This window comes from Amblyraja radiata, chromosome 41, assembly GCF_010909765.2.
Source record: "Amblyraja radiata isolate CabotCenter1 chromosome 41, sAmbRad1.1.pri, whole genome shotgun sequence".
In the NCBI taxonomy this organism is placed as follows: Eukaryota; Metazoa; Chordata; class Chondrichthyes; order Rajiformes; family Rajidae; genus Amblyraja; species Amblyraja radiata.
This window is the reverse complement of record NC_045996.1, coordinates 9,060,098-9,084,360: the sequence shown is the minus strand read 5'-3', so window position 1 is coordinate 9,084,360 and position 24,263 is coordinate 9,060,098. Positions and strand designations below refer to the sequence as shown.

Below are 24,263 nucleotides of genomic sequence, written 5' to 3'. Positions count from 1 at the left end.
TCTTGTGCTGCTTTGCAACAGTCCCAAATAGATTTGTTAATAACGTGTCATTACAAAACACCAACTCGTATGATTATTGCACGTGCCACATACAGTGCCCTCCATAATGTTTGGGACAAAGACCCATCATTTATTTATTTGCCTCTGTACTCCACAATTTGAGATTTGTAATAGAAAAAAATTACATGCGGTTAAAGTGGCCTTAATTAAAATCTGACAATGTGCACTTTAATCACGCGATTTTTTAATTACAAATCTCAAATTGTGGAGTCCAGAGGCAAATAAATAAATGATGGGTCTTTGTCCCAAACATTATGGAGGGCACTGTAGCTCCTTCAGAAGGCTTGCATGTGCCAACACTTGGGACAGGTCTTGTGCTTCTTCTTTGCAGCAGTCCCTAATAGATTTGTTAATAACGTCTCATTACGAAACACCAACTCGTATGATTATTGCACCATATGTACATATACATTATTGCCACATATGTACATATACGGCCCACACACACGGGTTCACATGCATGAGCATAACGTTTAAGGTAATTGTGCACAAGTTCAACGTCGAAAACAGGCGTGGGTGTGGCACATGGTGGGCATAGAGAGAATTCAGCAAATGGTTTGAGCTTCTGGACTTCCTAAGTGCGAAAGATGGAAGTAACAATAAATCTCACCTCTTTCTCCAGATATGAAAAGACTGCTTCAGTTTCATTTAGCAGAGTCACACTGCATTTACCTCTGCCAAGAAACAAGGAGACAGACAACTTGTTAAATTTACGAGCAGAGAAGTAGAAAAAAAAGACTCTTTTAGGATACAGCAAGTTCTTTTGCTCTAAATCATGAATGGCCCAGTCAAATATGTCAATACAGTGAGTTAAATCTTACCCATGTTATAAATACTGCCATTACAAGGGGATACCTTATTGTTTTATGGTACGTTCAAGAGAATTGATGCTTGTGTTGCTCACGGCCATGATAATAAACAATATATCATCTGCCAGAAGGACAGAAGATGTGAAATATGGCTTTATCTGAGTTAGGAAATAATATTTAAAAAATCTATATTTTTATTGTCTCACCTGTTTCCTACAAACATAAAATAGTTATTTGAGACCATTTACCACATAGTAAGACAAACTATGTTATAAATAAATAAGTGTGTGTGTGTGTGTGTGTGTGTGTGTGTTGGAAAACAGTTATAACATTACAAAATTGCAAAGAATGGTTTCAGAGTGAAACAAGAACCATATAAGAAATGTAAAACAAGATTAAGTTTAAAGATTAGAAAGATTAAAGAAAGTCTGAGGAAGGGTCTCGACCCGAAACGTCACCCATTCCTTCTCTCCAGAGATGCTGCCTATCCCGCTGTGTTACTCCAGCTTTTTGGGTCTATCTTATGTTTAAGGAACACTAGACCAAATGGGGGGGAGGGGGGAGTGGGCAGGCGTGATCCCGAGTGAGCCTGCGGGCCGCCAGCGAGGATGGTGAAAAGCAGCGGGGGAACCAGCCGACTCTCCCACTAGTGGAAAAATCCTCTCCACGCCCAATCTATCCAGGCCTTTCACTATCCTGACTTCCTTCTGAGAACCCCAGCATCACAGAAGCCATTTGCCGGCCAATCTGATTCAAGGGTGAGAACACTGGATGCAGCAACAGTTACTGGGACAGCCAATAAGCTAGCTGCAGTACAGAGACTTGCTTTCCAAAACTAGTGCACCACTAGATATGCCGCTGTGGTATAGTTATCTGTAGATGCCAGAGTCAAAGGGGGAGGCTGCCCACACTGGTCCTGTAAATGCTATACACAATGGTAACAAGAGTTTAGTTTGCATTGACTCAGGAAAGTAGTGGAGTATTTATTTTATTATTTTATTTTTTATTTATATAGCACATTTTTAGTCAACTTGCATTGACCCCAAAGTGCTTCACATAATTACATCCACACACACAGGCAAAGGTGGGTGAAGTGTCTTGCCCAAGGACACACACAGGCAAAGGTGGGTGAAGTGTCTTGCCCAAGGACACAACGACAGTATGCACTCCAAGCAGGATTCGAACCAGCTACCTTCCGGTTGACAGCCGAACACTTAGCCCATTGTGCCATCTAATTCACGTTTTATCATTTTACATAAAAGTCTAGCTGCAACGAGAATTTCTGCCTACATCAAAAGGACTTGATATTTAAGTTTGGCTTCCAAAAGGAAGCATGCAGGTGGTATTCATGAACAAGGTTTGGCATTTTTCTTGTAAAAATTATACAAGAATTTGGTTACCTTATGTGCGTTGCTGGTAAAGACTCAAGTTGCCGTGATAGAAACAGCTCTCGATGTTTCAACTGGTGTTGCTGCTTTTCCGTCAAATGCTGTGGGTTGTCCGTGTCTGTTTCTGTTTCCGTTTCCATTTCCTCCTCCAGCTCTTCTACAGTTTAAAAGAAAAGTTACATCGGCTGCTACCGCACATAGAGTGCTTGAAAGTGTAGGAAGGAACTGCAGATGCTAGTTTGAACTGAAGATAGACACAAAAAGCTGAAGAAGCCTTCTGAAGAAGGGTCTCAACCCGAAACGTCACCTATACCTTTTCTCCAGAGATGCTGTCTGACCCGCTGAGTTACTCCAGCTTTTTGTGTCTATCTCCAAGTGCTTGAAAATGCTTGACAATGACATACTGTGTGCACCTGAGGAAGATACCAGAGAAAAATACTTCAGGGCACGGAACAAAAGACAAGAGCAAATCCCCAGTCATGTTTGGAGCTTCCCAGTGGCCATTAAAGGGCCTGTCCCACTTAGGCAAATTTTTAGGCGACTAGGCTGTCGCCACATGATCACCGGGGTGTCGCCTGTATGGTCGTGAGTCGTCTCCTCAGTCGCCCAAAGAGTCGTAGCGTTTTTCTAGTCGCCGCTGGATTTTGAAATGTTCGAAACTTTTCGGCGACAGTCAGCGACCAGGGGCTTATCTTCTCCTGACGTAGGTTCTGTCGTAGGATATTGCCAGGATGACGTAGATTGTCGCCACGTGACGTAGGTTGTCGCCGGTGCTGACTTCGGTGAATTCCATTGTCGTAGTCGCCGGCAGTCATCTAAAAAATCGCCTAAGTGTGACAGGTCCATAAGTACAGTCGCTGGTTTTTCGGCGACCTGCTACGAACATGACAGTCGCCAGCAGTCGCCTAGTGGGACAGGCCCTTAACGCTTCCCATCTCTTGGCAGCTAGTTTTCTACGAACGATGGACAGACTGAAATTAAACCAACCCAGGGCATGCTCACAATATCACGCACTTCTCACAATACAAGTACGGGAAATTTTAGACTAGAAGCGCAAGCTTGCTTCAACAAGTACCTTCACTGGGGGGGGGGGGGGAGGAGAAAATGCCTCCACTGTTCGCTGATGCTCATTAACCGTTTTATAATTTTGAAGGAATGGGTAGACTTTAAAAGTTTACTAACTAGAGGATCGATTTGAATAGATGACAGAACGCATTCATCACAATAATTCATGGAAATAAAGCTGGACATGCATGACAGCTCCAAGATTGCAACAAAAAAAAAAGTGATGTGCACCATGTACAGGAATAAATGAGGATGAGCTCACTTTAGGGAAAGTGATAGTTCTCGAGAGGCAGCCACCAAAAAAAGACCTCAATAGCCTAAAAACGCATGTCTAACTGAAAGCTCTATTTTCAATGTTCTGATGGATGTCCATCGTTAGATGAGAAACCTGTATTGCTCAGTTAAGATAGAAAACACTCAATTAAAATTAGCTAAGTAGGTGATGCAATGCTTTCAGTGCTATCACCAGCTTTTAGAGTTTAAAATCCTATTCAAAAAAATTAAGCCTTTCATTCTTCCAGAATTCATTATTTTTTGTTAGATTCTAATTATTAAACTTCCTAAATATACGCAACCACACAAAGCTTCATTTGGCAATGTAACAGTATGGATAATACAGGAAATAAAGTATGGAAGGGCTGGCCTTGGAGGTTGTGCAAACTTTCATCTGCATCTAAATCATATTACCCCTGGATTTGGTTCATGTTGATTCACTCACAACCAGCTTGGAGTGAAGTTAAGACGACCATTCCTTCCAACACCACCCACCCCCTTTGCCATGCTTGTGCATACAGTGTATATTGGTGGTGGTAGGGACTAGCACACAATATTTCTTCTGTACCCACCCCTCCGCCCCCCTAATACATTTAGGAGCTCCAATTAGAATCCGGAACAGAGATAATTTGTGTAGGAAGGAACTGCAGAAGATGGTCTACACCAAAGATAGACACAAAATACAGGCAGCATCTCTGGATAGAAGGAATGGGTGACGTTTCGGGTTGAGACCTTTCTGAAGAATTCCTTCTATTCAGAGATGCTGCCAGGCCTGGTGAGTTACTCCAGCATTTTGTGTCCATCCTTGAGATAATTTAGCCATTCCTGGCTGCACCATTAGGATGCATCAGACTGAGGAATGGGGAGATGGAGTATGTCTGAAGAAGGGATTCGGCCTGAAACGTTGCCCATTTCCTTCGCTCCATAGATGCTGCTGCACCCGCTGAGTTTCTCCAGCATTTTTGTCTACTTTGGAGTATACACAAAATCCGAAATTCAGAGAATGAAAGGAACAGAAGGTGGCTGCGCAGTTCTTGGAAGTCTATCTGTGATTTAAACAAATCGTGTCTGAAGGCAATTTTAACTCCTATATTTAACCAATAAAAATCCACCACACACAGTGAAACATTGTGAAGCAGTTAAGATTTCCAATTTTTCTTTCAAATAGTGTGCTTTCCGATTTCATTCTTAAAATTGCTTGGTTTTGATTCCTTGCTGGGGACAAACTTTTCCATTGGTACTCTCAAGAATCTTTGTAACTTTTAAACACATTACCTGATCACTACTCAACCCTCTCAATTCAAGTGAATACAGGCCAGGTTTCAGTCATCTACCTTCATAATGTAACTCTTAAATTAGCATCATTCTGGTTACCCAGAAATCAAATGAAGGTCAACTTATATTGATAGCTCAGAGGCTTTTATTTTTGCTAATATGTAATTTTAATTCCAGCAGTAAAAATACTGATCGAAAAAATCTCAGATACGGCATGCGATCAAGAAAGTAAGGACAACGGTGACTTTAGCAAAGCTTAAAACAGGTCAAATGGTTTTTTAAAAACTGTCGATGTTTATTTCGATTGAAAGGTGGGGCACATAGAAACATAGAATATAGGTGCAGGAGTAGGCCATTCGGCCCTTCGAGCCCATTCGGCACAAGACAGGATGACAGAAAATAGTTGAATTTTACACTTTGAGCCAGATTGCATGAGTAAAGACAGTTATTAAAGAAGCACAAGGAATCTGTAGTGTTGACACTGAGGCAGGTATACAAGAGGACAAGACACAATCGGACAAGGAAGCATATCAACATTGTGCGCGATTAGATGACCAACTCTTGCAAACACCAGGCAAATAGCAGAAAAGGCCAGAATTATTACGTGCAAGGTGGATTGACAGGAAGTAAAAAGAAGCAAGTGCAGAAAACCCAGAAGGGCTACTCATGGGAACCCGATTACTTGATCCATGCTGCAGGTTAATTCTAAAGCAAGTCAAATTCCCCACATATCTCGACAAGAACAGAATCCCATTGTGCAGACTTTTATGTCAGATACTGAGGTGTATGTAAATAGAAATGGTATTACCTGCCTCCAAGTTAAAGGGGTAGGAGTGTTAGGTATGTGATATAATGATCATATGTGATGTCTTGTGCAAGGACGCATGCGCGAGGGAGACTCAAGGTGGCGTCCTGGAATAAAGAAGCTTGTTAGTGTACTGCCATGTCCGAGCCTTATTTTAAGTCTGTTCCAAACACCCAAATACACAATAGATACACTGTGCAATTTTTGTAGATCCCATCTCACAGTCTACTCGTTTGGTTCAGAGTAAAAGAAAACGTTGCCGCCATCTACACATAAACCAAGAATTGTCGAGGACAATACTGACAATACTCACCGACTTTAGGCAGCGTTTCTTGTGGAACATCAGGGACTTCAGCTGATAGTGTCGGATCACAATTATCCAATTCTTGACCTGCACAAGTCGGTGGGAAATGAACAATTAACAAATCACAAAACACTATTTGCTATTTTGCAGCAAGTCTGGTCTCGTACTTTAATCAAACTTGAAATTGTGCTCTCAGTCTTCAAAGTGCAAATAATTCAACAGGACAGCCTCAACTTACTCTGTTGGTCCTGAAAGTAAGAACCTGAAGGATTTTTAAAAAATGCACAAAGTCTGGTTCAAAACTAAGTTAATAATTTTCACTTGAAGAACTTAGTTAAGTTCTTGAAGATGGCCTCAGAACATGCTGCCACATGGATGGCACTACCAAGAAAGCTTCTCAGTCTGTTTGTGTTTAATGGGGGTGGGGGGGTTTTAGAAAAATAAGCTGAGTAACCATGTTTGCTGTTCCTATGTAGCATGCGGAGTTTTAATTGAAGGCAGCAAAAGTTACACACACTCACTGGTAAGTTAACCAAGCAACTGTTATGTGTGACCCCTAAGGGCCCGTCCCACTTACGCAATTTTTTTCGGCAACTGCTGGCACCCGTCATAGTCGCAAGCAGGTGTCCGAAAATTTCCAACATGTTGAAAATCCAGCGGCGTCCAGAAAGAGGTACGACTCTTTGGGCGACTACTCACGACCATACAGGCGGCACTCCGCGACATGTCGACACGTGATGCCTGTATGGTCGGGAGTAGTCGCCCAAAGAGTCGTACCTTTTTCTGGTCGCCGCTGGATTTTCAACAAGTTGAACATTTTCGGACACCTGCTGCGACTATGACGGGTCCGGCAGTCGCCGAAAAAAATTGCGTAAGTGGGGCGGACCCTTTACCAGTGAGTGTGTGTAACTTTTACCAAAGAGTAGGCGTCATGAAACAGTACATGTAAACAGTTTGAATGACAATAAAGGCTACTTTGACTTTGACATCGTAAAGAGAGAAAAATGGGATCAAGCCAAATTATGCTTCAGCTTGTACAGAAGGTGTTTTCAAATGGATCAATCTATTGAATGGAAGTGGTCCATTCCGCTAGGACTTCGAAGCCATCTACTCCTAGCTGGAAGCAGTAATATTTAAGAGTGCCAAAAACATCACACCATGTGGCTAACCCGTGGTGTAGTTAGATTTGTACAATGCAAGGAACTAGTGGCAATAATACTGAACTTTCCTCAGGTCCTCCACTCAACTGACATTCAAAGAAGCTTACTGGTGCATGTTGCTCTGGCAGTCATTCACTCCTCCCTTTCATCACTAAACTATACGCCTTATTTTCACAAAAGGCAAGGATGGTTTGTAAGATCTCTCTCTCTCTCTCTCTCTGGCAGTTTGTAATCTGTCAGAAACCAAGCCAGTCCTACCATACTGGTTGGCAAACTGCCAGGTCTATCCCCAAAACTCCAGAGACATTATCACATGATCTCTGCCCGTGTAATCAAAGGGAATGCAATAAGAACAACAAAATAAGCTTCTGCGTTCCCTCCGAACAACAGCACCAGCTGCCAGCGGTCCTGCAGGCAGCCATGTTAAGCAGATAGAACCAGATAGATAAAAGCTTACAATTGACAAGCGACTAGCGAGTTCCAGATCTCCACACCAAAACTAACTCTTTAGTTTATTAATAAAAGATAATCTAGATGCAGGAACACATAGCAGAGCTGCAACACCAATTGCCACCCTTTTAACCCAGCAATTGTGGGTAAAACAAAGCAAGAATTCAACGCTTCATCACCAATGAAACTAATGGTATCGGAAGCTGTTCATAAAATTACTTCTCCTGCCACAATGCTTTGGTACCAGCCTGGCTTTGATATTTATGGCTAAATCTAGTTTAGTTTAGTTTAGAGATACAGCACGGAAACAGGCTCTTCAGCCCACGGAGTCCACCAGCAATCCCCGTACACTAACACTATCTTACACACTAGGGACAAAGTACAATTTTTACCAATGCCAATTAACCTTCAAACCTGTACGTCTTTGGAGTGTGGGAGAATACAGAGCACCTAGGGTCACAGACAGCACCCGTGGTCAGGATTGAACCCGGGTCTCTGGCACTATAAAAGCAGCAACTCTACCGCTGTGCCACCCTAGTTAGTTAAGATGTTACATTACCAACTAATTACATAACAGCTTTAACCCAAAACCATCCAGGCCCAAGAGCTGAATGAGGAAATAAAGCTAAAAGAACACTTCAACTTGTGCAATATCTTCACAGTAGTAATACATTATAGGATGCTTCAAAAGAGGTGTTGACAAAATAAACGCCACAAGGTAAAATCAAGATAATCTTCATGCTTACATAAAGATATGTAACATGCTTAATAACACCGAATTTCAAAAGTAATGAGAAATTATGCAATTAGCATGCGGAAGGCGAAGAGTGATTTAAGAAAATAAGAACTAGGAGTAGGCCATCCAGCCCCTCAATCCCCATCCAGCAAGATCACACCGATTGTTTAGTTCAACACCATTCACCTGCGTAATCCCCATAACCACTGTTTCGAATACAATCAATTGCAAAGCTTCCGAGGGTTTCTGTGATAGAGAATTCCAAAGATCTACCGCCCTTTGAATGAAGACATTTCAGTCCTAAATGGCTTTCCACTTCATTTCAAATTTGTGACCACATCTTCTCGGATTGAAACATAGAAAACTGAGGCAGGACGGACTAAATGACCCTCACAATTTCCCATCTTTTTAATCTCCCCATGTAGCGTTTGTATGGTGTGCGTAAAGTAGGGATGACCTGCACTACAAAGTTTTGATTTTTTTTCTTCTATCAAATTAGATAACCTCATAATTTTCCTCAATGTACTCTGTGGCTCATAATCTTACTGACTGGCTCAGTTTTTTTAAATGTAAATTGTCATGGCGTTGAAGACTTTCCTGGGTGGACAGAAATTCTTGTGTTTATGTAGTGTAGGACTATGTGTAGATCTTTCCAGATAGAAGCAAGAAAACACACTCCAAACAGTAGCTGGCGCTGCCAATTTTTAATCTTGTTCCATTACCATAAACCTTCATCACTAGAGTGTCCTCTCTGACTCTATTGCCTAATCATGTCAACCCATCATGTCTGAAGAAGGGTCTTGACCTGAAACGTCACCCATTCCTTCTCTCCAGAGATGCTGCCTGTCCTGCTGAGTTCAAACGAATGGCATGTTGGCCTTCATAACATGAGGAGTTGAGTATAGGAGCAAAGAGGTCCTGTACAGGGCCCTAGTGAGACTACACCTGGAGTATTGTGTGCAGTTTTGGTCTCCAAATTTGAAGGACATTCTTGCTATTGAGGGAGTGCAGCACAAGTTCACAAGGTTAATTCCCGGGATGGCGCGACTGTCATATGCTGAGAGAATGGAGAGGCTGGGCTTGTATACTCTGGAATTTAGAAGGATGAGAGGGCATCCTATTGAAACATATAAGATTATTAAGGGTTTGGACACACTAGAGGCAGGAAACATGTTCCCGATGTTGGGGGAGTCCAGAAACAGGGGCCACAGTTTAAGAATAAAGGGTAAGCCATTTAGAACGGGAATGAGGAAACATTTTCACACAGATAGTTGTGAGTGTGAAATTCTCTGCCTCAGAGGGCAGTGGAGGCCGGTTCTCTGGATACTTTCAAGAGAGAGCTAGATAGGGCTCTTTAAGATAGCGGAGTCGGGGGATATGGGGAGAAGGCAGGAACAGGGTACTGATTGTGGATGATCAGCACGATCACATTGAATGGCGCTGCTGGTTTGAAGGGCCGAATGGCCTACTTCTGCACCTATTGTCTGTTGAGTTTCTCCAGCATTTTGTGTCTATGTCAGTAACCCATATTGAAAGCAATGATAGTTCAGCCCGAGCAACTCCTCCGCTGCGGCACTGTGCCGCCCCTGGTTGTAGGAAAATAATTTGGGGAATGAAATGGAATTGTTCTGACTAACAGCAGTAGGCCCAGTGGTGTCCTTCATTGTCAAAAGCAAAGCATGGAAATATCTATATTATTACTTTTGTGAATCTTTATGTTTGTTGCTGTCAAGATGTCACCCTTCACTTAATAATACAATTCCCTCCTGAGTAATTACATCTTTAACGCAGTACTGAAGGAGTGCTATGACCCTTCCAATGAGAAAAAGGCATTTCACATTGAAGGTATCAGGACTGTTTGGAGCATACCCTGCTGCAAGGGTGAAGGAGGGTCATGCAATGGTCAGTTTATCAAGAAAAGCAACTAGAATTTAATTTTAATACAAGACATCGAATACAAGACATCAGTTGTCTTAAAAGTTATACATTCATTCATGAGCAGCATGTTCCTAGCTGCAACACAAAAATAAATCTTTTCATTCATTGCCTGTGGGAGGCTTTTCTCTCCTAACATCCTCTCCCTTGTCCAGCTCAGATGCTTTTGCCATTTTCTCTTGAGAATACTAGCTTTTCCATCTTTCACACTATCTGTTGCTGGGTGGATATTCAAAGTCATCGTCTATTCCCAATCACAACAGCAAGATTGAGATTTTTTTTAAACAGCCAATCTAGTCATACAGCATGGAAACAGGCCCTTCGACCCAACATGACAACTGAGATGCCCAAAGTTAGCCCCATTTATGCCGTGTTTAGCTCTAAACCTTTCCTGACAGTGAATGTTAACATTTAAAACCGTCAGTATAACATCTTTGCCTCAATTTGCACACAGCTTTTGGCTGCCCAGATGCCTCCTGCCACCCCCAAACACAACACATTTCACTTCTCTGCATTGATATCTAATCATTTGGTCCACATGTTGAAGCTGGATCAAAATCATTGCAAATTGATTCGAATAAAGACGGTAAGGAGGATCCAGTACGGCAACAATGAAAACTTACTTGCATGTTTGTCTGCAAGTCCAATAAGGGTGCTTGGTATATCTCGTCTTCTGTAGAAACAAACCACTTTTGCTTCAACATTGCCATTCGCAGTCTAAAATTAGTGAAATAAAAACAGATCCGTTATTTAGAATATAATTACTAAATCAAAGACTAGCAGAAAGCAAGATGACAAAATGTTTTTCAATGGGACAGGGTCACGTGGAATTTGGATGTGTCAATATTTCACACACAGTTTAAGTATTTGTCTACCTTTCATTTCAACACCCATGAGACATCTCTAACTTTCTTAATGCGAGACTGTACAGCAGTTTATGTGTCAGGTGGATGAATTCCTTATTCTTTATCTGAACACCAATTGATCTGAAGTCATTGCCACTGACACAAGGCCTATACTCACCAACATTTCCGACTCTACTTCAACTAAGAGAACTTAACCTAAGGGCGGCCACTGTGGTGCAGCAGTAGTTGCTGCCTTACAGTGCTTGCAGCGCCGGAGACCTGGGTTCAATCCCAACTACGGGTGCTCCCTGTACGGAGTTTGTACGTTCTCCCCGGGACCGCTTGGGTTTTCTCCGAGATCTTCAGTTTCCTCCCCCACTCCCAAGACGTACAGATATGTAGGTTAATTGGCTTGGTAAATGTGTAAATTGACCCTCGTGTGTGTAGGATAGTGTTAACGTGCGGGGATCGCTGGTCGGTGCGGACTCGGTGGGCCGAAGGGCCTGTTTCCGCGCGGTACCTCTTAACTAAACCTGGCTGATGAGAGTTAAGATTTCTATAAATCCTTAAAAGTTAGCTATTTATCAGGGTGGCATGATGTTTTTCAAATATCTTTCTATTCCATTCTTCACCCACTTTTAGACAATAGACAATAGGTGCAGGAGTAGGCCATTCGGCCCTTCGAGCCTGCACCGCCATTCAATGTGATCATGGCTGATCATCCCCAATCAGTACCCCGTTCCAGCCTTCTCCCCATATCCCCTGACTCCGCTATCTTTAAGAGCCCTATCTAGCTCTCTCTTGAAAGCATCCAGAGAACCTGCCTCCACCGCCCTCTGAGGCAGAGAATTCCACAGACACACCACTCTCTGTGAGAAAAAGTGTTTCCTCGTCTCTGTTCTAAATGGCTTACTCCCTATTCTTAAACTGTGGCCTCTGGTTCTGGACTCTCCTGCACCAACAATACGGGTTGTCTAGGTCAAATCAGATGATGATTTCAATGTTTCCCAATTCCTCAGCTTGTCGGTTTGTTGTTCAAGAAATACGCAGTGACTAGATCAATCTTATTCCATGGCAAACTGTGCGAACAATCAATTTCAATTCCTCCAGTAGCTCTCCACTTTTCATTAAATATGTGTTCTATGCCTGTCGTATTGATTTCAATTCTCCTCCATCTCCTTCTCCCAACGTTTCTCTCAACGTTGGTTTTAAGCTGTGTTGCTACCAGATTGTGATCTATCCTGGTGACTTTCATCAAGATGCTCATAATTTCTATCCATCCTTCAAGATCATATTGTTAATCAGAGTCTTCTATCAATAATAATAACTCTGGCACTGGCTCAGGCCACTTAAATCAGCTGCCCTGGACATTTTATGACTGTTTTTACTTGTATTTTAATGTTGCTGTTTTTACCTGCACTTTTTTAAACTATTCGTACTGTTTTATCAGGAACTGGATTGTTTTTTTTAAATCGTTTTTATTTTATGCGTGAAATGTTTAAATTTTCATGTGCAATGCTCCGGTATTCCCTGGGAAACGTCTTCTCATTTTGCACTGTACAACTGTTGCTTTGCAAGATAACAATAAAGGATGATAATGATAATGATTAAAAAAAAATAATAAAAAAAACTCCCAGCACTACCACTACATAATCTCCCAATCCTCGACGGATCATGTCATCAGATTTCTCTTTTAATATTTAGTTTTCTAAGTGAGTAGAAAGAGCAATAAAGTTGAGAGGGCATTTTAAGACAGGGAGAAAACTTCAATCCTTGATTATTGCTAATCATAAAAGAGACCAGGTTTCAGAACTTGAAAGTTGCTATTTTCTCCAGTTAAATATTGAAAATCTTGAAGTATGTGCACTTAATTTCAAACTCCTCCCCAGCCACCATCCCAGGCTGAACTTGCACGTTAATAACCATAATCTCCCCCGTCAATTACCAATTCCATTAATATCACCTACTGAAGCCTCATCTCAGCCCACCTGATTTGTGCCAGCCTTCCATTTCTGCTCTCCAAACTGCAACATGCAAAGGAATGCTCACTGTGCTTTCAAATTAAAATCATCTTGATTATTGCAAGAAATCAAAAAGGATAACACAGTGGCAAGCATTTGGCATTGCTGCTACACAGCTTCAGCAACCAGTCCTCAGGTTCCATCTTGTGCAGGTTTTAGACATTCTCCCTTTGATTGTCGAGTTTCCTCCAGCATCTTCCCACCGTGCTGGTAGATTGACTGGCAATTGTAAATTGCTGGTTGACCCAAAATGCTGGAGTAACTCAGCGGGACAGGGGGCATCTCTGGAGAGAAGGAATGGGTGACGTTTCGGGCTGAGACCCTTCTTCAGACTGATGTCAGGGGAGGGAGCGGGACAGACATAGAATGTAGTCGGAGACAGTAAGACTGGTGGGAGAACTGGGAAGGGGGAGGGGATGGAGAGAGAGGGAAAGCAAGGGCTATTTGAAGTTAGAGAAGTCAATGTTCATACCGCCGGGGTGTAAGCTGCCCAAGACTGCTCGTTTAAATGAGTGGCAGGAGAATTTGCTGATATGCAAGAATGAATAGGTGGCTGGGAAATAAGTGGAATGGGATTACTCAGAGAACCAGCACTTGGGGCTCAATATTGAATGATATAACAAGGTAACTTGATTTCTGTGTCAGTCACCAATTTGTTACAATAGTTCAATATTTAATTCTCCTCTCTACCCCCACTCTTCCTCTGGGTTTGAAAAACATACCCAGTTTGAACTGCCAGTTCTCTTTATGCCCCCAAAGGGGACATAATTCAGAAAGTCCAGCTCAGGAAGCTAGGACAGATAATGAAAACAAGGAACTGGATTTAAGAGGATGGAAAAATAAACAGTGGGGTATATAGTACAAGGTTAAAAGAGATTCAGTGGGCATGTGACAGATGTCAATGAATCATAGCCTCGGGGACATGGTTTAAGAGGAGATTAGAAGTTTAAGGCTGGAAACGGAAAAGAACATTGGAAACAAGTTAAATATGGTTCTCTGGGTCAGGCCAGAAGCAGCATGAGAAGTCAATGCAAACAGAGAGTAGGTTGGAAAGAGAGTAGACCTTTGCCTCTGCCTCTTTTATCTGTTGAACCTTTTTCTTAACTGCTAAAAAAAACAAGTGAAAACAGAAGATGCTAAAAGTACAAGCTACAGTTGGGGAAAGAATGGGTTGTCCTTTCAGAATTATAACCGTTCAACATATGAAAGTTTAACAACCAGAAATGTTCATTATACAGTGCCCCCCATAATGTTTGGAACAAAGACCTATCATCTATTTATTTGCCTCTGTCCTCCACAATTTGAGATTTGTAATAAAGAAAATCACATGTGGTTAAAGTGCACATTGTCAGACTTTAATAAAGGCCATTTTTATACATTTTGGTTTCACCATGTAGAAACTAGAGGGGGTGGGGGTGGGGTTGGAGAACCGGAATCAAAAAGAATGAAACCCTTCTCTCCCCTTACCAGTCCCTAGCCAACCCCACACGCTGCAGGTAGATACTGCCAGAAAGGTGACTATTTGCTTTGTAGAAAAATTGTATTTCAGGGAAGGTAAGACTTGTCAGCGCACTGACATTGGAACATAGAACAGTACAGCACAAGAACAGGCTCTTTGGCCCACAATGTCGGTGCCAAACATGATGCCACGATGAACTAATCTGATTTGCCCACACATTCTGCTTCAATAAATATAAAACAATCGGACCTGAAGTACAAAGCATCTATCTGAAACATTAACTGTTTTTATAATGTGAACATAAATGCTGTCTGACCTGTTGCATATTTATAACATTTCATTTATTCGATTTCCAGCACCTAGTTTTTTTTTGCTTTTCAAAATTCCTTACTCACCAGGTTTAACAGCCAGCTGGGTTGAACACATGATACAGAATGATTGCAAGATTAAAGACTGATAAATTGAGTTTGACTTGAAATCGTAACTCTGCTTGTCTTTCCACAGATGGTGCCTTATCCAATTGATTTGAGAAATTGGTTGGACTGACATTTCTCATATATGTCCTCATTCTTTTGGGAACGGGGTTCCCCTTATCTGTTATAGATAACGCTTTCACCAGGGTCTCCTCTATATCCCGCAGCTCCGCTCTTACTCCCCCTCCCCCTATTCGTAACAAGGACAGAGTCCCTCTTGTCCTCACCTTCCACCCCATCAGCCATCGCATACAACATATAATCCTCCAACATTTTCGCCACCTCCAACGGGATCCTACTACTGGCCACATCTTCCCATCTCCGCTCCTTTCTGCTTTCCGCATAGACCGTTCCCTCCATAACTCCCTGGTCAATTTGTCCCTTCTTACCCAAACCACCCCCTCCCAGGGCACATTTCCCTGCAACCGCAGGAAATGCAGCACTTGTTGCTTTACCTCCCCCCTCGACTCCATCCAAGGACCCAATCAGTCTTTCCAGGTGAGGCAGACGTTCACCTGCATCTCCTCCAACCTCATCTACTGCATCTGCTGTCAACTTCTCTACATCGTCGAGACCAAGCACAGGCTCGACAATCGCTTCGCTGAAGCGCCTCCGCTCAGTCCATGTTAACCAACCCGATCGACCGGTTGCTCAGCCTCCCATTCCCAATCTGACCTTTCTGTCCTGGGCCTCCTCCATCGCCATAGTGAGGCTTAGCCGATATTGGAGGAATAACACCTCATATTTTGCTTGGGCAGTTTATACCCCAGCGGTATGACCATTGACTTCTCTCATTTTAGATAAACTTCTCCCTCCTTCCCAGTTCTCCCACAGTCCCACTGTCTCCGCCTAATTCCTTTCTTCTCCCCCACCCCCCCCCCTCCGACATCAGTCTGAAGAGTCTCGACTCTGAAACGTCGCCTATTCCTTCTCTCCATAGATGCTGCCTCTCCCACCGAGTTTCTCCAGCATTTGTCTACCTTCGATTTTTCCAGCATCTGCAGTTCTTTCTTAAACATTTCTCATAGACAGTTCTTAATATTATCAAGATTGAAACACAAGAGACTGCAGCTGCTGTAATCTGAAGCAAAGAATAAATTGTTGGAGTATCTCAGTGGGTCAGGTGGCATCTGTGGGCCAAGGGGATAGTCAATGTTTCAATTTGAGACTGTGCATCATCAATAATATTATCTGGATAATTGTGAAGATTTAAAACTATCGAGGGATAAAGCCACTTCTTTAGTAAGATCTGACCATTTAGGTTCATGGAATGGAGGGTCAGAAGGCCAACTGAACATGTAACAAGTGACAAAAGGGGAAGAAGAAGTTAACAAAGGCATCTGCTAACTGCTCACAATAAAACATTGAGGCTCAGTTTGTGCCAATTCTTGTCTGATAATCACTCAAAGTTGCAGATGTTCCATTATATTAAAACACAGGTTCCCCGATCCCCTCCCCCATCGCCCCCCACATGAAACAAACCAAAGAACATTGAAACAAAACTTTTAACAAACTAAAAAATAACAAAAAGAGTGAAAAGACAAACAGACTGCTGGCAGGGCTGCCATCTCCCTGGCACCCCTGGTGGTCTTTTGGAGAATGGAGAAAATGCTACTTAAAGGAAACAGGAGGCCATGATCACAACTGAACTTTTACTTGAGAGTTATTGTAGGGAATCCTGCAACACTGACTGGCCTAGCAATTCTCCACAAGGAAATCCTGATTTTAATCTTGCCTCGGTGGACAAGCAGAAATGGAATTCCAAGCAAAGGCCTGAAACTTCCTTTACGTAGCAGACTGCATAATTCAGAACTAGCAGTTAAAGTGAATCAGCATTAACAGAAGGATCCCCAAAGGTGAGTCGATATACAATGGCCAATGGCACTCTTGGGAGTCTTGAAGACCAGCATGACTGAAGACCATATACAACACGGAATAGGGTCCTTTGGCTCACCATCTCCATGCTGGCCATCACTGATACTGAATCCATGTCCCAGCACTTGGCCATGCACATATTAGCAATTCAACTGCTTGTCTCGATACCTCTTAAATGTTGAGAGTATCTGTCTTAAACTACTTTTAGATTGTAAGAAATGTTTCCTCACTCAAAGCTGTGCTCTCTACTTTTAGATAACTCTGACAAGGGGAAATGTACCATCTACTTGGGCCTTTTTATGCCCCTCTTGATTTTGCATACATGTACCAGGTCGCTCCTACACAACCACCCACCCCCACCCAGACACCCACCCACGCCCACCCACACCATTACACGCACACACCCCCCAATAAAGATTTGCAACTGCTTTAAGCAGGGAGGATTAGAAGTAGCAAATCATCATGGGTTAATCACCACAGGCAAAACGCTGCAATGCCAGAAACATAAAAATATAAGTGCTAGAAATACTCAGCTGGACAGGTGGTAACTACTGAGAGAAACAGAAATCAATGCTTCAAATTGATATTGTAAAAGAAGATGAAACGTTAACTCTAATTCTTTCTCCTCACATGTGTCCGATCTGTAGTATGCTTCCAGCATTGTCTGTTTTTGTAACTACCAGAGCCTGTTGTGGACTCCTCAATGCTTTCAGCATTCTGAGGGACTACTTAGCTTGTTCAGCAAACAGGCACAAAAACTGTCCAATAAGAGGGTGGTTAGGTTGAAACTAAGCAATCCTTTAGAGAGTTCAAAAATAACAAGTTGATAAATGGGAAATACATCACACCCTTAGGTTTCACCACCAGAGGAAAAACATTCCAATGCGGGAAACATTTTAAAATTTAAAATCCAATTTAAAATGTAGAACATTCACAGCAGCAGGTGTGTGATTATAAAGTTATTAGCTGTCTGTCCAATTTGTACAGGGAAGGTAGACAAAAATGCTGGATAAACTCAGCGGGTGAGGCAGCATCTGTGGAGCGAAGGAAATAGGCGACGTTTCGGGTCGAGACCCTTCTTCAGACAATTTGTATGGGGATGTTGGTCATTAGCTCTCTCGAGTACCTCATCCAAATGGACATGCTGTAAGTTCCAGCTAGCAAACTCCACACAAATCATCAAACAGAGCCTCCAAAGCCAATCTGAAATAACTAACCCAACATGTACATAAAATTACACGAGCAGGAATCACTAAGAATAGATCAGGCAAGGTAGAGGAACGCTAACAAGACAGAGGCGACAAAATTATGCAATTGTCGTGACTCTACTGTAAGAAATGTCCTAGACATTTAATAGGAAACTCAGTGTCAAATTTGTGGTTTGATTTTGTCAGAGAGGATGACCAAAAGCTTGTCAAAAGAGGACATTTTAAAGGCCATCTAGAAAGATGAGATTTAAAAATACAAATGTTATCAGCACTACTGCTAATAAAGGAATGGCTAATAAAGGAACTATAGACGCCTGAGTTTGGATTGGATGGGTTATCGGAAGCTGTCCGGGACAGCAATGGAAGGATGGGATTAGAGTTATGAAAGACATAGGATAGAAACATAGAAACATAGTAAATAGGTGCAGGAGTAGGCCATTCGGCCCTTTGAACCAAAATAATCATGGCTGATCATCCAACTCAGTATCCTGTACCTGCCTTCTCTCCATACCCCCTGATCCCTTTAGCCACAAGGGCCACATCTAACTCCCTCTTAAATATAGCCAATGAACTGGCCTCAACAACCTTCTGTGGCAGAGAATTCCAGAGATTCACCACTCTCTGTGTGAAAAATGTTTTTCTCATCTCTTGAGAGTTTCAATGAATGAGCTAAGGGAACCGAGCATGTTAATATCATAATATTCACTCCACCGCCACAGCGCCTGCGCTGGAAATCACTGCTATAAAAATATTTACATTAAAGGTATTGGAAAATGCAACTGTACTGAGATTTGTTGCGCACTCTTTGCTCAGAGTAATCAAAGGGTCTTGAGTAATAACAAAGAGACAATAGAAATCCCAGAAAATAAGTGCACCTCAAAAAATTGGCGAATTGCAGAGTGAAGCGTTAATCAGCTGCTGCCTTGCTTTCTCATGCCTCGGTCAAACTGGCTGTTATTTATGACTGTATTTTCATTTAAATGCTAGTTGTATACCTTATTAAGTTCCTCGATTCTTCGGATTAAGAAAGGATTGCTTGATGAATTCTCAAAGTAGACGTAATCTGGAAATGAAAAAGATCTTCAGTTATTGACAGTATACTTAAGCTCTTCATTTTCTTCTTTCCGTGTCCTTAATGTAATGTAACAGTAATCATCTGATTGGAGTTAGGTGAAAAGAGAGAAGGGTCAGCACTACTTTCATTACTAATGTTATTTAACAATAAGCTACAGTAAGTACCTTCTAAGAGGCACAAATGTCAGTCATGTCCTCCAAATTAGATTCTTGGACGTTCATCATTACATTACTCCTGCAAAAATATTCGCAGCCATACCTACTTGTACTTCATTCTAATATTACACAGCCCAAAATAAACTCTGCAGTTTCCAAGGATATAATAATTACACTGCCGGGTGGATGCTGAATTTAGACAGGCACAGTTATTGTGGACCACAATCCTAACTGCGGAACCAGAAGGTTACAGCACTGGAGGAAGATACTTGGCCGATCATGCTTGTGCCATCTAGCATAACCTTAGTGTGTAGGATGGAATTGCAGATGCTGGTTTACACCGAAGATAGGCACAACATTTGGCAGCTGATGGCAAAGTTGACTTAAAGTCTGAAGAAGTGTCTCAATCTTAAACGTCACCCATTCTGTCTCTCCAGAAATGCTGCATGACCCGCTGAGTTACTCAGACACATTTTGTGTCTATCTTTAGCATAACCTCAATTCTGAGTTCAAACACAGAAGGAAAAGATGAGTACAAAGGAGCCGTGCAGCATAAAACTGGGACTACTTTTGGCCTTGAGATGATACTGATAGCACTTTTCAGGCACACAGACAGTTCATGGGTTAGGCAAGGGTTTTGTTCCTGAGAATTGTCCTGTGTTCATCTATGACCTGCCATACTTTATCCTGCCCCTCTTCACGTCTAGCTTTCTTTCCTCCAACCACTGCAATCAGACCGAAGAAGGGTCTCGACCCGAAACATCATCTATCCCTGTTCTCCAGTGATACGGCCTGACCTGCTCAGTTACTCCAGCATTCTGTGTCTTTCCTTGGCAAACCAGCACTTCCTCGTTTCGACAAAAAAAACATTTGGATAGAACATGGCAATGGCAATAAATGAGCTTGCAACCGATTCACACAGCTCAAGAACAAATAGGCTAAAAAAAAAAAAGTTCCTTTTCCATGATTTATGAACATTCGCTATAATAATAATGACTCCTTAGGGTAAATATCCATGATCTGCAGAGCTGTTTTTCACCAAAATGACTAGCACAGCACTCTTTGTGAATAGGAATGCATTGTACCAAAATTCCCAGAATGTATTTCCCTAAGCCTTGGCAATTTATAAAATTTCACTTAACATGTTTTCCAGGAATGCATCCCTTTCATAAATCACTTTCCCCATTAAAAACACTAAGAACAATTCATAGCATAAATCCACGTGAATAGATTTTGTACCCCATTAATTTGGCTCAGCCTGCTCTGAGGAAATTCACCATACAAAACGTTTCTATGTTATTCAGCAGCAATTTGACCAATAGAATTGATAAAATGGATCTTTCCCTTTAAAATGCAGCCACCAAATTACAAGCACACTTCCAGAGTTAGGGACAGTTTCTTCGCAGCTGTCAGGCAACTGCACCATCCTGTGTGACCATCTACCTCATTGGAGACCTTCTGACGATTTTTAATTGGACTTTACCTTGCACTAAACATTATTCACATAATTCCCATTATCGTGTATCTGTATACTGTAGACGGCTCGATTGTAATCATGTATTGTCTTTCTGCTGGCTGGTTAGCACGCAACAAAAGCTTTTCACTGTACCTCGGTACACGTGACAATAAAAAATTAAATACTAAACAAGCTCTTTGGCAACAGTGGCCAAAACTTCACCCAAGTCACGTTTCACACAAATATTCACCAAGTGATTAGAGGAGACATAACGGACAATCAAAGCCAATAAAATGCAATTCATATCAGAGTGCGCCTCAGTATTTGCTCTTTACCCCAATGTGCAGGTCAATTACAGTCAACAACACAACTGGCATTTCTACAGAGCAGACTCCTAACGTACTGATGAAGGGTTGTTTAAGAAGGAACTGCAGATGCTGGAAGGTAGACAAAAATCTTGGAGAAACTCAGCGGACGAGGCAGCATCTACGGAGCGAAGGAAATAGGCAACGTTTCGGGTCGAAGAAGGGTTTTGGCCCAAAACGTTGCCTATTTCCTTCGCTCCATAGATGCTGCCTCACCTGCTGAGTTTCTCCAGCATTTTTGTCTAGCTACTGATGAAGGGTCCTCCTATTCACAAGTATTGTATGACCAGGGCTGACCATTTGGGCTTTTGTTTGGCATTTATATAGCACTTCTCACCAAAAACCCAATGCACTACATAGGAGCAGATTTGGTGAGGATTTGATTGTAAAATCAAAGATGAAAATCACAAAAATACATTAGAGGAACAAGCAAAGCTTGAAGAGTCTCAGGGCTGAGAATGTGCTGGATATGTGAGGAATCAAGATACAGGTTTTAACCTGGCTTCTCTGCGCTCAGAATTTTAGATGTTCATAGCTCCTCACTGTGCGGGAGTGGCCGTTTGTCCGATTGAGTTTATGCTGGTTCTCAGAGAAATACCTTTTGCCAATCAATGTCTTTCTATCACATTTCCCTATTAAATCTGCTCCTCCCCCGATTCTCCTTCCATCCATCCAATGAGACCCAAGCAGCCTATTCACCCGTCAATCATCATATCTTTGACATACAGGAGAAAACTACGGCATCTCAGGAAAACATTCAAATGCCACACAGTCATAACTTGATGTGTCGCAGCTGAACTCCTGTCCCTGGAGCTGTGAAACAGTTGCACTACCTGCATCAACAGTGTGTTCTCAGTTATTGGATTTTGAGGGGGATGGATTTGAGAGTGTTGGGGATTTAGTTTAGAGATACAGCATGGAAACATTCCCTTTGGCCCACTGAGTAAATGCCAATCATCGATTATCCATTCACACTAGTTTAGTTATCCCGCTTTCTCACCCACTCCATACACATTATGGACAATTTACAGAGGCCAACTAGCCTACAGGTCTTTGGGATGTGGGAGGAAACCAGAGCACCCAGAGGAAATACACATGGCATAGGGGAATGTGCAAACGCCACACAAACAGCACCCGAGGTCAGGATCTAACCCAGGTCTCTGGTGCTGTGAGGCAACACTGTGGTTCACCACAGTGCCGCCCTTAGGAGTTACATTGTTTTAATGATAAGGACCAATGATATCCAGGAATATACTGGAAGTCCCTAGCATGTGACTTTGAAACCTACTTATTGCCCTGAGCAGACATCCATAGTTGGGACAAGAGGCAAGGTGACTATTTCTTTGAGCATCTACACTTTTTTTACTTGTTAGACTAGCCATCTTGAGCATCTGGTTTTAGGACATCTCACCTTCCTTTCAACATTCCCATACGGATTATATGGCCATCGTTTAATCCCAAAAGTCCAATAACAATTGTGAATAAACTCAAATGCATTATTCACACCATTAGTATGCTAATTATGCAACATATCTGTAATCTACTATTTTGAACTGAACAATGGAAATTTCACAGAAATAAAGCAGGAAATACATCTAACACTATTCTGAAAAGTGTTAACAAGATTCAAAACAAAGAGGCATAGAATTCCAGGTGCAGAGAACAGAATGGAACTACGAAATGGATACAATAGATTTTGTTTTATGAAGAGAATCTACTTCCAATGAATCAATGATCCGACCGATAATTACTGCCTAATCAATAGACCTGATAATTAGATTATCTGTTACACATCACACGTGGGCTGTGTATCAACCCATGTAAGAATTAACTGCTTTATTTTTCACATTGCAATAATGGAAACACTCCCTCAGAATATAATTTGTTAAAATGCACTTTTTGATCCCCTTTTTCCCCACGAGCCCCTCAGAATTTAGCTTTGCAAATCTAAAGTGTGTGATGAAGCCAAAAAGAGGCCAGATTCTTCAACAATTGGGGTAGGAAGTGGTCAACAGGATAGATGGCTGGGTAGTTTGAGGTGGTGAAGAGGCGAGGCATCTGTGTGCTCCCTAAACATTGATCAGAGCTTCTCGATATGATCTTGTACGATCCTTCACCACTTTCAGCAAAGAACAGTTGTGGATTTCCAGGTATCAGAAGCCATTTTGCAATTCCACCCTCCTCCCCACTCCTCAACTAGCTCCGAGTGCACCCTTGAATGTTTCCTGAAGGTCTGAAGAAGGGTCCTGGCCCAAAACATCCATATTTCCTGGCCCGCTGAGTTACACCAGCACTTTGTCTTTTGATCCCTTGAATTTTTTTCTTCTGTTCACCTGACAATCTTTTCAGAACTATGAACAGCATTCCTACTTTTGAAATCTGATGTCAGATATTTGAATGACACTAGGGCAGGGGTGGGGAACCCGCTGCCTTAAGGCCACATGCGTCCTTCTAGGCCATTAAGTGCGGCCTTTTGAATGAATCCAAATTTTGTAGAACAAATCCTTTTATTTTTAGTAATATGTTTTTGTTCGTCTTTTATTATTTTTATTTTAATCGTAAAATGAACGTATTTAAAATACCAAAGAGTACAAGAAGATTCAACAAAATAATCCTATATCTAATTGAAGTTTCTTGGATGAGGCCTTATTAGATTACAGCTAACTTAATGGGCCTTCCAACATGAAAAGATTCCCCACCCCTGCACTAGGGCCTAACTGCTGGGGATATTGGCCTGAGAGAGGAACACTCTTGTTGGTTTGCTATTTCTTCAAGAAGATTTGAAGAATTTTCTGGAGACAGCCTTGATAGCACCTTTCAAATGCTTTGGAGGTAGTCCACATTAAAACAAAACTATTCAGAAGAACAAGGATCATTGCTGCTTGGTAGACCATATGTTTTGTGCTAGGTCTAATATCTTGATCTTGTTTTCAGAGAATACACAATCACGCTGAGGAAAATAACCATTCCTGCGACAGTGCTTAAATAAAGAATTCAGCATCTTCAGCTCCCATCAATTTTGAACTCTCAGCTGAGCAACAATGATCTGATGCAATTACAACGTTATTTCT

The 24,263-nt window shown here is 41.9% G+C and overlaps 1 protein-coding gene across 3 annotated transcripts in view; it reads right to left on the bottom strand.

The window, feature by feature from the left end:
* LOC116967852 (metastasis-associated protein MTA1-like) overlaps positions 1 to 24,263 on the bottom strand; it is a 97,344-nt gene that overhangs the window by 47,805 nt on the left and 25,276 nt on the right. For all 3 annotated transcript variants that reach the window (XM_033014475.1, XM_033014477.1, XM_033014476.1), the window contains exons 2-6: positions 19,137 to 19,204; positions 10,884 to 10,977; positions 5,989 to 6,066; positions 2,270 to 2,414; positions 671 to 734 (exon numbers count right to left, since the gene is read on the bottom strand). In XM_033014475.1, coding sequence (XP_032870366.1) covers positions 671 to 734; positions 2,270 to 2,414; positions 5,989 to 6,066; positions 10,884 to 10,977; positions 19,137 to 19,204 — 449 coding nt within the window. The remainder of the gene's footprint in view (positions 1 to 670; positions 735 to 2,269; positions 2,415 to 5,988; positions 6,067 to 10,883; positions 10,978 to 19,136; positions 19,205 to 24,263) is intronic.